The 15,817-nt window shown below is 39.0% G+C and overlaps 3 protein-coding genes across 3 annotated transcripts; 1 reads left to right on the top strand and 2 right to left on the bottom strand.

Annotated features, from left to right (window-relative positions):
- Nucleotides 1-511: 511 nt before the first annotated feature.
- Nucleotides 512-2,616, top strand: LOC131298462 (uncharacterized). The gene is made up of 2 exons (XM_058323939.1): nt 512-723; nt 2,269-2,616. The coding sequence occupies exons 1-2, from the start codon at nt 580-582 to the stop codon at nt 2,371-2,373; spliced, it is 249 nt and encodes an 82-aa protein (XP_058179922.1). The 5' UTR covers nt 512-579; the 3' UTR covers nt 2,374-2,616.
- Nucleotides 2,617-7,371: 4,755 nt separating this feature from the next.
- On the bottom strand, nt 7,372-9,132 carry LOC131298456 (NAC domain-containing protein 83-like). Its single transcript, XM_058323933.1, has 3 exons — nt 8,524-9,132; nt 7,900-8,189; nt 7,372-7,802 (listed from the first exon to the last, which is right to left on the bottom strand). The coding sequence occupies exons 1-3, from the start codon at nt 8,711-8,713 to the stop codon at nt 7,575-7,577; spliced, it is 708 nt and encodes a 235-aa protein (XP_058179916.1). The 5' UTR covers nt 8,714-9,132; the 3' UTR covers nt 7,372-7,574.
- An 852-nt stretch (nt 9,133-9,984) lies between these two features.
- LOC131298450 (glycerophosphodiester phosphodiesterase GDPD2-like) lies at nt 9,985-14,620 on the bottom strand. The gene is made up of 7 exons (XM_058323925.1): nt 14,462-14,620; nt 13,986-14,167; nt 11,744-11,803; nt 11,362-11,643; nt 11,169-11,264; nt 10,674-10,870; nt 9,985-10,555 (listed from the first exon to the last, which is right to left on the bottom strand). The coding sequence occupies exons 1-7, from the start codon at nt 14,562-14,564 to the stop codon at nt 10,321-10,323; spliced, it is 1,155 nt and encodes a 384-aa protein (XP_058179908.1). The 5' UTR covers nt 14,565-14,620; the 3' UTR covers nt 9,985-10,320.
- Between the last annotated feature and the right edge of the window lie 1,197 nt (nt 14,621-15,817).

Below are 15,817 nucleotides of genomic sequence, written 5' to 3' on the forward strand. Positions count from 1 at the left end.
ATAATAAAAAAAAAAGCTTATGGTACTTTTAAAAGTTTATTTTTGTATGAGTTTTATAATTTTCATTATTTTTTTTTTTACGAACAGCTCGATACATTTTGCAGGCGTATATGCATCTAAACGGTTCTAAAACAGAAAGTATACACACACAGCAATTTGTGCACAGATTGTGCACAGATTTTATTGTGGGGTCCATCATGGGTCCCACAAAAATCATTCGAGCCGTTTATTAAATGTAAAATATTTTTTCAAGGGCCCCTGTAAAAAATATGCTCAATCCGATACATATAGATGCTCGATCCAACCATATAACTTTTCATTATCTGAAAATCTGAATGAAAAGTTAGATGGTTGGATGAAGTATTTATAGGTATCGGATTGAGCTTATTTTTTACGAAGACCCTTGAAAAAATGTTTTACATTTAATGCACGGCTCGGATGATTTTTGTGGGATCCGTGGTGGACCCCACGACAAAATCTGTGCACAGATCTGCTGTGTGTGTAGCAGCTCTCGTTCTAAAAAGATCCTCGTCCGGGTCTGCGTAAAGCAATCCCACAGAGAGAGAGAGAGAGAGATAGATGGCGGGAGTGGGAGCTTTTTGGGGGACGAGAGTGTTGGAGATAGTGAAGAAGCACGACTCGGGAGGACTCGTTTGGAAGCGGATAAAGCTCACTACCACCAGAAAAGCCAACGCCAAGAAGAGACTTCTTAGGGTTTGGCAGGTTTCTTTCTCTTTCCCGAACCCCCCCTATATTTCTCCTAGGGTTTTTGCTTCTGGGTTGTTAATTCTGTGTTACATTTAGTAATTAAAAATTAATGAGGTGGTTGTCGATGCAATTCTAATCATATCTTAACTTCGAGATTTCGAATGTAGAACGCTTGTGTTGCGAAATTATTAGCCCTTATTTGTTCAGATGGAAGTATGATTGGGGATATGGAAACTATCACCCGTTAATTATTTATCTTTGTCGTTGTTCTGTAGTTTTTCTGAGAAGGAGGCAAATTCAATTGTGTACTTGGACAAATAGTCCTAAAAACTTCAACTTTTCTAATGCTTTGCTTCCTTAGAGAAATTTTTGATTGGATTTTGGAGAAAGATGTATGGCCTGAGCCTAAATTGATGATGGTATGTTGGTGGAAATGAATGGTTCATGGAACTGTCATGAATCGGCCTAGTTTGCCACTGATATTGTTATGGAGTCGTCTCAAGCAGTCAAATTGCTGTTGAGGAGGATCTATTTTACCGATGGCCATTGCAAATTACTGTTTCCTAAAACATTTGTCATCAATTGGGAGCGGTTATCCCATGGTTTTAAGTACTGCCAGTTCTGATAATTGAATGGAAATATATTTGGTTGGGAAATGCAGGTGAAGTCTTTTTTTCCCTTTCAACTGCTCTGTGATGAGAGGCCTTCGGTGGCTATGGAATCGTCACAGGCTTGTGTAGAGGGTTTGAATTATGGAACTAGGAAGAATTTTGGCTGAAAGTTTCACAGTTACAGTCCTGCAATCATTTTTGGGTCATTTCAGCCATTAATTAATATGAGTTTTTAATAAAAACCGCTTATGGAAATATTACCTTAAGTTGGTTACATAACGGTGCAAGATTGAGTGAACCGCAGATAAAGAATTTTTTAGACTTTGGTCTTCGTTTCTTCTGAGAGAATATGCACATGAGAACCCTAGGCCTATAAACTTCAAAGTCGGTTACCAGTATCTTGAAAGCACAAGGATGTGGTTACCATTATCATCTTTACAGGAAGTGGTAAGCCATACTTTGGATTCAGTTGTTTTGGGGAACAACTAGAATTTCTTAGCCAGTGGCGTATTTATTGTGCAGCTTAAGTTCCATAATCCAAGAAAAGGACAGGATTTTTATCACAAAATCCCATGGTTCATACTGCTTATTAAACAAATAGAAGTATGAAAGAAACTTATGTTGATTTGAGTGGGTTTATAGGTCTTTCATTTTTGTTTTTATTTTGTTTTTTGCGATTAGGTTTCCAATAATTCTCTCGTGTAACATGGCACATGAGATTTGCCACTTGATTGTTAGATACATGAGCTTTGCCACTTGATTGTTAGATACATGAGTTGTTATCGTGATATCAGCTGGTAATCGTTTTGTTCCCAGTTAGATATCTTTCTTATTCCCAGTGTTCTATGTTGTCTTTTGCATTGTACATAGTTTATCTATTTTACGGGCTTTTGACTTTTTCTCTCATGAAATGTCAACTCTGAACCATTATGTTGATATGGTCTGACAGAACGAAGCCGTGTTGAAAGCATGCGCTGAACCACCACCTGAAAAGGCTTCACTCACCAGCACAGCTGGAGTTCTAGAGAAAGCAGCAGCACCTGGTCTCGATTAGCAAATGGACTAAGAAAATTTTATTAGCCTGAAAAGCTTACGGTTTCAGGTTCAGTCAAACCTTTTTTTTTTTAATTTTTAGCTTTGTTCTTCATGTTTCTATCTGGGACATGATTGCCCAATGTAGGCATTGCTTTATTTCTTCTATCCTAAGAATTTAAAGGATGTTGTGGCGACATTCCTTCACCACATCATGATACAGACCTTTTGTTCTTGGAATGGAACTTATTTTGTCCTTGTATCATGGAAATAGTTCCAAGTAATTTTGTTGGTTCAGGTTGGAATTTGGTATACTTGCTGTTGCTTCTGTGTACACCGACAATTTTGAAGCAGTCCAACAATTTTTGCATCTCTGTGCACTCATAATTTTGAAACAATCCTCCTCTCCACCGGTTGCAACCGATCATAGATATTTGCAGAACAACATGTAGCGCGCCGTATTTGTGCCCTTCTCTTCCATTTTAAGGTGTTTGTTCGTGAATTGTCTCTCCGCACACCTATTATGTATTTCAGAATTAAGTTTGCCATAGAATTAGTGATTCCTTAAGCTCATCTTGAAAAATTTGGCTTTGCTGGATGAAAGTTCAGCTTGGCTATTGTCTGATGACCCAGCCATAGGTTGACCGATCCTGATTCTTGGGTTCATGTTGTTTGGTTTATAGTTAGCTTAGAGAACTCACCAGCTTATTGCTTCCTCTTCAAGTCAAGCTTGAGAAAAAGCACGATTAGTTACCGAACCTCTAATTTGGGCTGGTATGTTTAAGGAGAAGGATAGTTATTTGGGAAAATCATCCGTCAACCTGTGACAAACATCTCGGTTTATATACTTGATTGCAGACAATGTGCAGATTATGGAGATTGAGCTGCTTTGAACTCTTCCGCTCTCTAAAACGTGATTGATTAATCTGTTGTTGAATGGAACCCAGGTGTCCTTCCCATCTCATTCAGAGCTTCGTTCCCAAACCACTTTTGTTCGCATGCATTTGCAAGACCACCATTTTTGGTTTCTTGCTCACGATTACATATATTATTCAAAATCGCAGAGTTACTTAGCGACCCTTCTAAGAATGAACAAGAATTTAATTCAAACTCCCCTTAAATTGCTAACAAATATTGGATGCAATGCAGACACCATCTTTTGTGTTGTCATTGAGAAATCTAAAAGTGAGAGCCTGAGGGATGGGCTGTTTTTTTTTTTTGGATGACGGAGAAACAACCCTACAGTCAAGGTACTAAATGGACCCGACTGCGCAACCTAAACCTCTGGGGGAGCTAGTGTAGCCATACCGGTCACAGCCCTCCATTTACTTAGGGTACTCACCCGGTGGAAAATCGAACCCCAGACCTTGATACATTCGCCTGAACTACTGGGACAACCCCAGGCTGTGTGGATGGACTGATTTTGTTTCTCTCTTGATCAACTAAGTGGTAGTGTTGTAGAACAATCTCCTTAAACTCTACTAGGATCCCATGGCTTCAACTTCTGAGTCACTGGTATTACGTTTCCAATCGAAGGAATTGTAAAACAAACAAATATGGAGGCACACTACTAGGTTGAGAGTGCAATGAGATAGTAGTAGAAAGTATATAGGGATATTTAGGATGGAGATTCCATAACAAATTAGGGCCTGTTTTGGAGCCCAGGTTGGGCACTCTGCACATTTTTGCATATTAGGTGTATAGTATTGTCTAGATTTGGGAGCAGCAGATTATAGAATGGGATTCAAATCTCCTCCAGAGAAACTTCTTGGATTCTCTACATAAATTCACACCATCTGTTATCAACATTTTATTCTGCACATTACTTTCACGGATTCTGATTCTGATTTGAAATTTGTAATGTACTATATATTAATAATTTAAAATCCGAAACATAATTGATCCCCCACTTGTGTGATTGGTACATAATACAGTATGTGAAGTATACCCTTTCTGTATTCTGTCTAGGGCTACAAACAAATTGAGTTTGTTCGAGCAGCTTGTGGCTTGTCTTGTTATGTAATTGAGCCGAGCTCAAGTTTTAGGCTCTTTTGCTAAACGAGCCGAGCTCAACACAAGCTCGGCTCGCAAAAGCGTGGCTCGTTATATAGGCTTGTTAAGTGAATTAGCTGGGCCTCGGTTTGTTTGTAAACGAGCCAAGCCCAGTGTGAGGTTTAGGCTTGTTTACTAAATGAGCCGAGCTCAACACTTAAAAGCTTGACTTGTTAAGTAAATTAGCTAGACTCGGCTCGTTTTTAAACGAACCGAGTCTAAACTTGAGTTTTATTATGCTCATTTAATAAACAAGTTGAGTTCGAATTGTATAAAGCTTGGCTCGGCTCGACTCGTTTGCACCCCTAATTCTGTCCAGCCGTTAAGACAGCTGAGGCAATGGGTCAACAATCTACACAAAAGGGTTCCAATTTTTCAACCCCTGGGAGAGGCCCTGTCGGATTCTGATTTAGCTTAGTCAATGGATGATTCGAAGATTACTGCCACAAGCAAACTCCTCATTGTCTGCTGTTCTCTTTTCTTTTCACTCTCTCGATCGGTGATTCCAAAACCACTGCCACAAGCAACTCTCTCTCTCTCTCTCTCTCTCTCTTTAATCTGCACGTTTTCCCAACCCCATCGTTTCATTATTGGTCATTTTCCCATTACTAATTCTCCTATGCTGGTTGTGGCAGTTTGACCCTTAGCTTGTTTGTTAGTAGCAAATCAAACACTTTAAGCAATTATGCAAATTCTGTTGAAAAGAAATCAATTATGCACATCAGAATCAGAATGCGCTACATAGTAGAATATTGGGAAATTTTCGAAATACCCCCAAACCTTTATACCAAAATTTAATTGGACTTTCAATTTTTTAAAAACTTCAATTTTACTCCCAACGTTATCTTCCGTTAATCAAAATGTCTCCTTCCGTTCGAATGACTAACGGATTTCTTTAAAAGCTCTGTTAAATAGCGTCCCGATCGAATTTCGATGATCCGAGCTGCTCAATATGTTCAAAATGTGATTTTAAGGGTATCCGCGTGAAATCAACAAAAAAAATGATCAATAAAAAACTATTCAGATGAAGCCCTTCCCGATCATTTTTTTTGTTGATTTCTCGCGGGTACCCTTAAAATCACGTTCTAATCACATTGAACCGCTCGGATCATCGAAATTCCTTCGGAAAAGGGGAGTTGCAGACCGAAGCAAAATCCGGACGTCCGGACTTGAACAAAATTCAGATCGATCCGCACCTCTCCTTTCCCAATCGAATTTCGATGATCCAAACTGCTCAATATGATCCAAACGTGATTTTAAGGGTACCCGCTAGAAATCAACAAAAAAAAATGATTGGGAAGAGCTTCATCTGAACAGTTTTTTTTATTGAACTATCCAATAAAAAAAACTATTCAGATGAAGCCCTTTCCGGTCATTTTTTTTGCTGATTTTTCGCGAGTACTTTTAAAATCATGTTTTGAACACATTGAGCGGCTCGGATCATTGAAATTCGATCGGGACGCTATTTAACGGAGCTTTTAACGAAATCCGTTAGTCATTCGGACGGAAGGGGGCATTTTGATTAACGGAAGATAACATTGGAAGTAAAATTGAAGTTTTTAAAAGGTTGGGAGTCTAATTGAATTTTGGTGTAAAGGTTGGGGGGTATTTTGAAATTTTCCCGTAGAATATTTCACGTGCTCACCTAAGGCGCATTATTCACTGCTCTAAGGTAGTGGCTAGCATAAGGCCGACTAGGCGAAGCTGGTGGTCCAATGTCTCGATTAGGTAGTCGACTAGTCGGCACCTAAGTGCTAGACGGTTTTTTTCTTTCTGACTAAACGATTTTAAGAACATTGTCTTATTTGTATGCATGCATTACAAAGATATATGCAGGTGGCGGGGAACTCTGCAAATGAGGCCAAGGTAAAGTTATTGAAAATTTGGAAGGGCCGAAAGAACGTTACTTTACTTCAAATTGGCAAGGCTAATGTATTCTAGAAATAGATAGTGACAATTAGTATTTGCAGAAGATTGGAGGCCTGTAGCCTCCGTTCACCACTCCCTTTTGGCTACTGTTCACCACTCCCTTTTGGCTACTAATCTGGCAGGGGTACAACTACATGGGGCCACCCCCATCATAGCCGACCTTGAGTTAAAGTCCAATGTGCGGCCATTGTAGCCCTCCCCCCCCCCCAAAAAAAAATTTACAAATTTTAGAATCCGTCCTATTTTAGTACCCCTTTTATATACTAGTCAAACAAAAATTGTGTTACAAAAAAATTATCCACTTATATTTTGTTCAAAAGGATTTGTAGATGGACCCGTTATTTAACTAGCCCCCGAAAAGTCAGGATCGACTCTGGCTTAAAAATATTGGACTACCGCGTCATTTTGGTCTCAAGCAGTACTTATGGTCTTTTACCTTGGATAGAGTGGGAACAAAGGTCTTCTGATTTCCAAATTAACACCATCACACATGGAATCCTTCTAAGCAAGTAGTAGGCCCACTTGTGGTGTATAGAATCCTTCTACTGGGCAAATTGTACACACACAAAGTAAAGAATCTATCTACTTTCTGCATCTGTGGTTCAACTGATAACATAAAAACTTAGGGAAAGGTCGTAGAGATTCGACCTGTGGAATTAGAATATATGGTAATGGGTGTGAAGTTCTTTCTTGCCCCACACATTCAAAGTAAAGAATAAAAGATGCCAATTAGTCCTCACTGCACTCGGGCTTCCCCACCATCTTCTTTGTTTAATGGGCCTTTTTGCATCTCCCTCGGCTCTCAAAAATTGCCTTATACAAGTTAGAAGCTCCGGATATCAGGTGACGGGAAGTGGTGTTTTCCGGACGGGTGAATAGGGCATAAGAACGTGCCTTTGGGAGGGAAACAACAACTTGTCATGACTACCCAATCCACTTGTACGTAGGACTTAGCCTCATCATGGCTTCCTTTAAAACGAACTTCTTACGATGTTTAGACATAGATTGCGTTGTTTGATAACACTTGTGGTAACAATGCTGAGGCGGAAAATTCAAAATCGAATTACGTCTTCTCATTAATTTGTAGCCAAGCAACTAAAATACACTCGTACAAGTCCTATGAGCTAGAGGATTCTAAAATGATAATTTTTGCCATACAAGGTGTGAAGAAGAAACTAGTGATGAAGGCAATATTATTGGTTAATAATTTCTTCCTCGTGATCTGATCCTTTGGAAGAGTTTTCATTCAGTGATCTCACTTGAACATGATGGAGAAGATGGTTGATCAGGAGGGCCTGATTCACTGTTGTCCTTTGTTGCCATGTCTGTTGTTACACTACTAGGTCTAATCTTGATCCCCACTTTCCTAGTTGTGTTTCCATTTTTGGCCCGAGTACTACTCCTTTTGGATTTCGCTTTCTTTCGGTGTATGCAACACACAGCCCAGCCTTCCATTTCTGTCATCAATTTCTGCATACCATGATCAAATGGAAAAAAGAACGACATTAGTACTCCACAAGTCCCAAAAATGAGAAAATCAAGATTATGCAAATTGGCTTGTATGTACCTGCTGGCATGCATTGAGGGTTGTAGCAGAAGAGCCCATAAGTTGAAATTCATGCATGATCCAGTGAGTTGATCTGAACCCACGGGGACGCTTCTTCCCTTTGAAGAAAACCAGTGTTTTTCTCACCCCAATTATACTAGCTGTTTGGTTGCTCCCAGAGGAAGCCATAACCTGCTTTTCTTTGCCAATACCTTTCCAGTGACCCGACCCGGCACTGATCATCTGGTTGCATCTGTTCACGTTACTGTTTCTTTTGCCGAAGAAGAAATACCTTTTCTCCTTTGAATCACCTGAAAATCCCATGTAGGTGATCAAATAAAAGTAGGATAAAACCAATGAAAATAAAAATTCCAAGACATCAGGGATTAAACGTCTTGCTCAATACGGTGCCGACCCGGAAGATAAGTAAGCCTCTCCGATACCATAGTTTTCAAAGGGTAAAACACAACTGTGTGTCTGTTTTCGGAACTATTCGATGCGCATGGATCCCACCTGCATCATCGAACGATTCCAGACATACTTGTGTTCGGATTTGTGTTTTAAAGAAAGAGATGTGTGCGTGCGTAGAATTAATTTCTGTTTTTAAAAAAAATGCCAGTTGTGATATAGTCAAGTCTAACCAACCTGGTAAGTCCCAAGGATTATACTGGAAAACATCAAGTTCAGGTATAACCGCGGCAGGCAACGGAAGAGAGTGGACCTTACGCTTCAAGTAGTGAACAAGGAGCTCGTCATCAGTTGGGTGGAATCGAAACCCAACTGGAATTTTCAAGATTCCTCCATTTTTAACCAAGCTTGCAGGCTTCGTATCCATGAAATTAAAGAAAACGTTCCAAAATTAATCTCACCTCCTCTCCAAAAAGGCTAGAGATGTAAACATGGATACATGAACTCCATTGTTGGGAATAGGTGATCAGAAATGCAGAAGAGTTTTATAGTGCGAGAGAGCGAGAGAGAGAGAGAGGATATGGATAGAGAATGGAATGATAGGCCTTTTATAGGTGGAGAGAGAGAGTGGGATGAAGGGAGGGAGGGAGAATAAAATCCGAAATAGTACTTTTTCCCACTCGAATTGCTTGGTTGACTAGGAATTGCTGTATTTTGACCCAATATTCCAAGACGAAACGTGTAAGGGACAACCAACGGTCAGAAAATTGTGACCAGTCAAGAAGCTTGAGGTCAAATCCTATGCACGCGTGCCATATTTAGTATCTTTCCAGTTGTGTCTGAACTTTTCTTTTCTTGTAGCTGGTCGGAGCTTCTTTATTTTGGCGGATACAAAAAAAAAAAAAAAAAAAAAAAAATTCTTTATTTTGGCCGTCAAGCTCTTAATTTTTGCTTTACGCATTTGTTCTTGATTTTTGTTCTCGCAAGTTTTAGTAATTTAAAGAACTTTTGAAAAATTCGATCACACTCGCATTCTCGTTCTCGTTCATGCTCGTGCCATTATGTGACTTAAATCTAGACATTAAAATCGTGGTAGGAAAATGATACAAATAGAGGCAAATCTGTTTGAAGCGGGCATATGTTTCGCGGGTGATTAAACTCAGCAAAATCTGTTTGATCAAGTAGCCGAGGTATCGTAGGTGATTGTACTCAGCACCTTGCAATGGGTCCTATTTGAAGTGGCCCGATGGATCACAAGTGATTATACTCATCATCACCTTGCCGTGTATGTAGGACCCACTTATCACTCGAATATGTGAGTATAAAATTATTTTCAAAATTAGAGTGTCAAATTGGTAGTATCTCATTGTTGCAGGATGACTGAATAGGTTCTATCTCAATAAAAAATTATATAATCACATACAAACTAACTCACAATGCATGGCCTATCTTGCGAACGTGTTTGTGTGGTTGTAGGCTTGTAGCAAAATTGTTGTACCAATTCGGGTTTTTACTTGCATTGCGGTACATACAGGTTTCAATCCAATGGCCAGAAAATATCCTTCGGGACAGAGACACAGAAATTTTCGAGACAAATGAGATCGGACCCCGTAAATTTCACATGGAAGGAAGGGGAAGTACAAGATGCGGAAAGTCCACAATGTTTTTGTCATCCTAAACTGTCTTCAGCACAAAAGATTTATGTTCAATAGAAGTAATGGTCGTTTGACTCGTTTCCAATCTGCATCCGTACATGTTTCTGGACCCAAGTTACACATAGCCAATGGAAGGGTCGACAAGGGGAAGAACTAAAGATGTAAAACTGTGAGCATTTCTATGGCCGTACACACGACAGATAAAAATACCACCCGGAGAAAGGCCGAATGAGAATTCTGTTTGGGTGCGAGTGCTGTAGAGAGATGGGAATACACTGGCTTATCTACAAAGATGTTGGGAACCTAGGATTATGTTCAGGCTTGAAGTTCCATGACAAAAAAGGGAGTAAAGACTAAAGAGTGGCAAGTCTTACAGCTGCTACTGTATCAACTCTGGTACTAGCTTGAGCAGAAACGACAACTCATTTTCCATGAATTGGGGCTTTGCCTTCGCCCGAATCTGTTTGTCCCGTTCCATTAGTATCTCATCCTCACCCTGCTCCTTCAACGGCTTGATCATCTTGGAAACAGCCTCTGTGATTTCTTGCACCAAATCTACAATCACTCCCTCAATACCCATCAAATGTTGCAAGTAAACTGCTTCGGGCACATTGCTGAAACATAAATTTTCCCACGTCAGAATTCTTAATATCGCTTTACTTTGGGAATCAAACCACAAATTTGTGTCATCGCTGTTAAGTAACGAATAATATGGGGGATTCGAAAACTTACTTTAGTTTCCCGTATGTTAATAGTGAAAGCTTAGCCTCTTTTATCTTGGATACTGCCCCTGGATTTCTAAGAATACCTTTGACCTCCGATACAATCCCTTGCAAACCACCCTCTACGCAGAGCTTCATGCCCTCCTCCAAGGAATTCCTTCTTACGTCGTAGAAAATTTCATTTCCCCCGTTTGTGAGAAAGAAGACCTGGTTTCAATCAGCAATGAACATAATCAATGCAATTCTAAAACCAGTCATGACTAGTTAGGAAGGGTGGTTCGCTAGAATGATTTTGTGTATCAACAGAATGATGATCATCCCTTTCTTGGTCTCCCAATAAAACGGTTAGTCACCTAAATTGATGAATGATGTTTTCATCTGTCAATTTTAGTGAACCAACATCGGCATGAATATTACGAGGGAATGACCACTTCACTTCAACATCCGCTCTAGTAAACCAAACACCGCCTTACAGACAGATCGCAATCATGGGCAGAATACTTACTGGGTAAGTGCTCTGCAGTTTCCTGGTAATCAATGCTGCGTCGGGTTGGAAGGTTGAGAAAATGATGGGTCTGTCTTTGGCGTGTTCAAAAACTACCTGATTTTTCAAAATTCCAGACATTCAGATAAGAAAGCACACAAGGAAACGTTGGAAAAGAAATGAAGTGAATCCGTTGCAGAGATTCTTCGATTACCTTCAAGATGGATTGAAGAGCATGGATGAGATGTTCTTGTTGATAGACAATGCGATCATCAAACTTCAACTCGACGTTGAAGCCCAAAGAAGAGTTAACCTTCTGAAACGCTTCTTCAAGAGTACAGAGGGAGTCATCTCTCTCAACATTCCAGCTTAAAATCTCGCCGTCTTTAGCTTTCCTAAAGAGGGACTTTCCCACCTTACTGGGCTCTCTTTGAGGGCCATAGCAAAGGAACTCTGATAGACTCAACTCTGTCACACTCTTCTCAGATAATGTCCCCTAAAATGTTCAAATTAGAATGAGATACACTGCCGAGAATCAAAGATTAACCGTAAGACTGAAAGAATTTCCAAAGCTTTGAATGCCAAAGATGGCTTACATTTTCTTCGGAGAGGATGAAGTTGTCGTGGAAAATCACGGGGCAGTCATCTTTGGTCACCTACAAAAACACGTTCGTTTTTACTTCCCTGTCTAAGGTCTCGTCCAACTCCATATATGCACCGCTATAAATTTTTTCAAGAAAAAATCCATAGAAGTATATGATAGATTGGACGCAGAAAAAAGAAAAACAGCAAAATAAACTAATCAGTACATGCCCAAAAAATTTCAGAGACTTCTTAAAAATGCAAAAACTATGAAGCTGGTGTTAAGAGTACTGTACTGAGAAGCACTTTCCAATTTTTTAAAACTGAATGTGGGAATCCACTTCCCAAGGTTAAAAGTTGATTTCCAGATCGTCGAGAAAACAAAAAACCAAAAACAAACACTAGACTAGTAATTGGTGTTGTAGTTTTCAGAAGTCGGGAATTGTTTCGATTCAGGGGGGGAAAAAAAAAATGCACATCCAACATAGTTCATACTACATAATTTGTATACATTAATATGAAGAAAAAAAAATCCAAAATTAGAAACTTGTCCCATGTCTCTTTTCGAAGCTACCGAGCTTGTCTTGTAGAAGTCCATCTACAAACAATAGTCCAAGTAATGGAACTTCGAAAACATTGGTTGCCTGGTTCAAGAAGCTCTCAACCAATCTTCTGTGTTCGGGCATTTTTAATGAGTGGTAATGAGTGGAAAGAGATAGATAGAGAAACTTATTGAGAACCGTGTAAAGAGTAATTTTTTTCTCCACAAAAAAGTTTAAAAATAAGCCAAATAGACAAAAAGAAAAAAAGTTCCCTGATACCTAAGTGTCCAAGTTAGTTTACGCCCATCTCCATTAATTCACGAGGGAGCAATCGCACTGTCACTAGTGGTGGCCCATTTAAAGCCGAACAAAATTGTATGAATTGATGAACAAGAATTGATATCATAGCATCTAGGTTTCTAATGATACCCAAGACGAATTAAATTCTTGATTCTTGGAGCTCAACCACATGCCCAACCCCACGAATCAAAGGCGGAGCTGTGTTAGGACTGGGCGGGGCCAGCCCCCAGGAGTTTTATTTATATATTTATAGTTTTATATGTGAAGTAAAATAACACTCTCACAATGATAAAAGAAAAAAGAATGGCACTCCATAGTCACGTTATATATATATATATAAACACGTGTTTAGCATACTTAATTAAATTCTAAACTCATTTTTAATATTCTTAGTGTATATTCAAAAGTTCATTTTCGTAAATAAAAAATTCTCCTCTCTGTTCGACCCCTTCCGAATACAGATCTTGGCTCCGCCACCACACACTAATGACAGTAGGCAATAGTTACCTGAGCTAATGAAAGACCCACAATTCTATTGAGTGTTAGTAACATATAGTCTTGTTCATGGAAAACTTCCAAATCATAACGCAGTTAAACTTCTTTTTGGAAGCTTTTAGAAAGGGAATTGATTTTTACACTACCTTTTATCAAATGCACTCTTCTTGTTTTTTTAGTGATGTGAAATTACATGATCACCCATTTCATGTGTGGAGGGAAAAGCATATGAAGGGTAATTTCGTAATTTTACATGAACGAAGACACAAAATGGAGTGCATTTAGACAAAATTAAGGATGTACATACATTTTCCTTTTTTAGCTTTTTATGAGGAAAACTTATTCACGGATGAGCCGTAAATAAGTTTTTATGGTTCTTAATCTCGGCCGTTCAAATGTGTTTTAGACGATTCAAATTAAAAACAATCTATTACCGGATCGTCCAAAATACTTATGAACGGCTGAAAATTATACGTAGCTGTGAATAATCTCTACTTTGCACTACGGACGGAGGGAGAAACAAACAAACAAAAAATGCACCGAAAGACCGCGAGTCAAGTAACAAACGCGGCGAGCGTACAACGCAGCCACCTCAACACGTGGCTTATCATTGAAAAACCCCGGTAAAAAAAAAACTCGGGACCGAAAAGAGCTCCGGGACGCGAAATTGGCAGCAAAACAAAACCAAAAAAAAAACAATTCACAATAAAAACTGAAAAACAAAAGCAAGAAAAATGCACAGAACAAGAAAAAACATAATTCCGACACAATCGTATTTGGAGCTGTTCAATGCAGGTACATCTAAATACATTTAACGGTTCTGGACACGATTTTGTCAGATTTTGTCAGAAGATGTGTTCTTAGACTTTTGGGCGAAGAAAAAAATGAGAGAGAAATGTCTCCGGGAAAAACAATTCACCTGAACGTCAAACTCGACGAAATCAACGGGAAACTGAGCAGCAGAATTGAAAGAAAGGATGGAGTTCTCTTTAAAGGCCTTCATTCTCCGATCAGACGACTGCAATGAATTCATACCACTCCCTCTGTGCCCAACCACTAGAAATTTCGGAGGCTTAACCCCGATTCTCCCGACATCAACCCCTGCGCACCGTTCCCAAACACCGCAAATTTCAATCAATTTTTATTTGTCTTAAATACAGTCGACATTGTTTGCTTTTCGTTAGAAATTTCGAGGGCAATTATTCTGCTCAACAAGAGGAACAAAAAAATAACAACATAAATCAAATTTGAACATAAAAAAAGCCAATTTTTTTGAAGGGAAGGTTTAAAAAAAACAATAATTTATACAACATTGTGAAAAATTCGTTTATCTTGTTTGGTGTATGATCATCTTGTTTTTTTCTATTGAAGGATTAAGTCGAGCGAGCGAGTTACCTTTGGAGAAACGGGGGGAAAAAAGCGACGACAATGAGGTGGTGGTTTCGGGGACTTGGTCGAGACTGGGGACGTCGGAGACGTGAACGGCCGTCAGCGCCATTGTATGAGAGAGAGAGAGAGAGAGAGAGAGAGAGAGAGAGAGAGAGAGAGAGAATGGAGTGGGGGAGATTGAGAAGGGGGTGGGCATATATGGGGGGAAGAGGAGGTGTAGGAGGAAATCGAACAGAGGATCTCCACGTAGAATATTCGTAGCTAAAACGCGGGTTAACATTCGTCCCCTTCTATTTCGCTTCCCCACGTAAATTCAACAGCAAGTCTACGCACGTACGTAATTTTGCAACACAACTCCTAATACAGTAATATTCGAAAACCGTTTGATGTATGTGAGTCTATGTGTATCGAACGATTGCGAACTAGAATTGTTTTTTTTTTTAAGTTGTGCGGGCATTACTCCTCTAAATTCATACATCGTCGTCGATTCTGCGTTTGTCCAGCCATGTCATCTTTGTCGTTTGTCGGTTCCAAAATAGCCAAACTTTCGAATATAATTTCGTTAAAAATGAGTAGAATTCCATTCAATGCATATGGGTCCATATGGATCGAACAATTGTAAACCCAATGATGTTTGAAGTTGTATTTCAAAATTGCGTTTCTTAGCATTGCTCTTGACGAATTTGTATCCGAAAGGGTCACTAATGAGATACCGCATTTAAAAGACCATAAATTACGCAACTTTGACAAAAATAGAAAGAGATTCATTAACTTGGTAAGCACTACAGTTTTTTATTTTTATTTTTATAGGCATTTAAGCACTATTGTTAAGAAGAGAAAATTTAAGCACTATAGTCCAACTATCTTTTTTATTTTTATTTTTATAAGCATTTAAGCACTATAGTCCAACTATCTTTTTTTAGGCAATGGAAGAGAAAATTTCCAAGGCATCGTGTTACGAATCACATATTAGTCATTCAAGTTAGAAAGAAATTAGAGCTGTAAAGTACCAAATTAGGTCAATACTAGCAATACATGACTACTTTTAAGTTTCTTTTTCTCTTCTAGTACTGGTCAATACCAAAAATTACTGGTAGTACATTTCAATACGAAAGCACTTCTGAATTTAAAAAAAAATGTACATGTTATACTAAATTCTTTGATGTGAAAATAATATTAATAGTGATAAATTCGAAAAGACACCCTGTTTTCACCGGTACCTACACATACAATATTAATAAGAAAATCGATAATCTAATCGGTACAGTATTTAGAACCTTTGTTACATTGTTACACCCATATTACTCCAGCTGGTGGATGGTTCTTGACTCACTCACACATCAGCTAAAGAAACAGGATAAT

The sequence above is a fragment of the Rhododendron vialii genome, chromosome 8a, assembly GCF_030253575.1.
Source record: "Rhododendron vialii isolate Sample 1 chromosome 8a, ASM3025357v1".
NCBI classification, from domain to species: Eukaryota; Viridiplantae; Streptophyta; class Magnoliopsida; order Ericales; family Ericaceae; genus Rhododendron; species Rhododendron vialii.

Coding starts and splice junctions, on each gene's coding strand:
- LOC131298450 (XM_058323925.1), bottom strand. CDS start 14,564: ATGGCGCTGACGGCCGTTCACGTCTCCGACGTCCCCAGTCTCGACCAA. Junction 11,804..13,985: donor TCGTCGAGTTTGACGTTCAG/GTGAATTGTTTT, acceptor GTGTTTTTGTAG/GTGACCAAAGATGACTGCCC. Junction 10,556..10,673: donor TTAACATACGGGAAACTAAA/GTAAGTTTTCGA, acceptor TTTATGTTTCAG/CAATGTGCCCGAAGCAGTTT.
- LOC131298456 (XM_058323933.1), bottom strand. CDS start 8,713: ATGGATACGAAGCCTGCAAGCTTGGTTAAAAATGGAGGAATCTTGAAA. Junction 8,190..8,523: donor TAATCCTTGGGACTTACCAG/GTTGGTTAGACT, acceptor TGGGATTTTCAG/GTGATTCAAAGGAGAAAAGG. Junction 7,803..7,899: donor CCCTCAATGCATGCCAGCAG/GTACATACAAGC, acceptor CATGGTATGCAG/AAATTGATGACAGAAATGGA.
- LOC131298462 (XM_058323939.1), top strand. CDS start 580: ATGGCGGGAGTGGGAGCTTTTTGGGGGACGAGAGTGTTGGAGATAGTG. Junction 724..2,268: donor GACTTCTTAGGGTTTGGCAG/GTTTCTTTCTCT, acceptor ATGGTCTGACAG/AACGAAGCCGTGTTGAAAGC.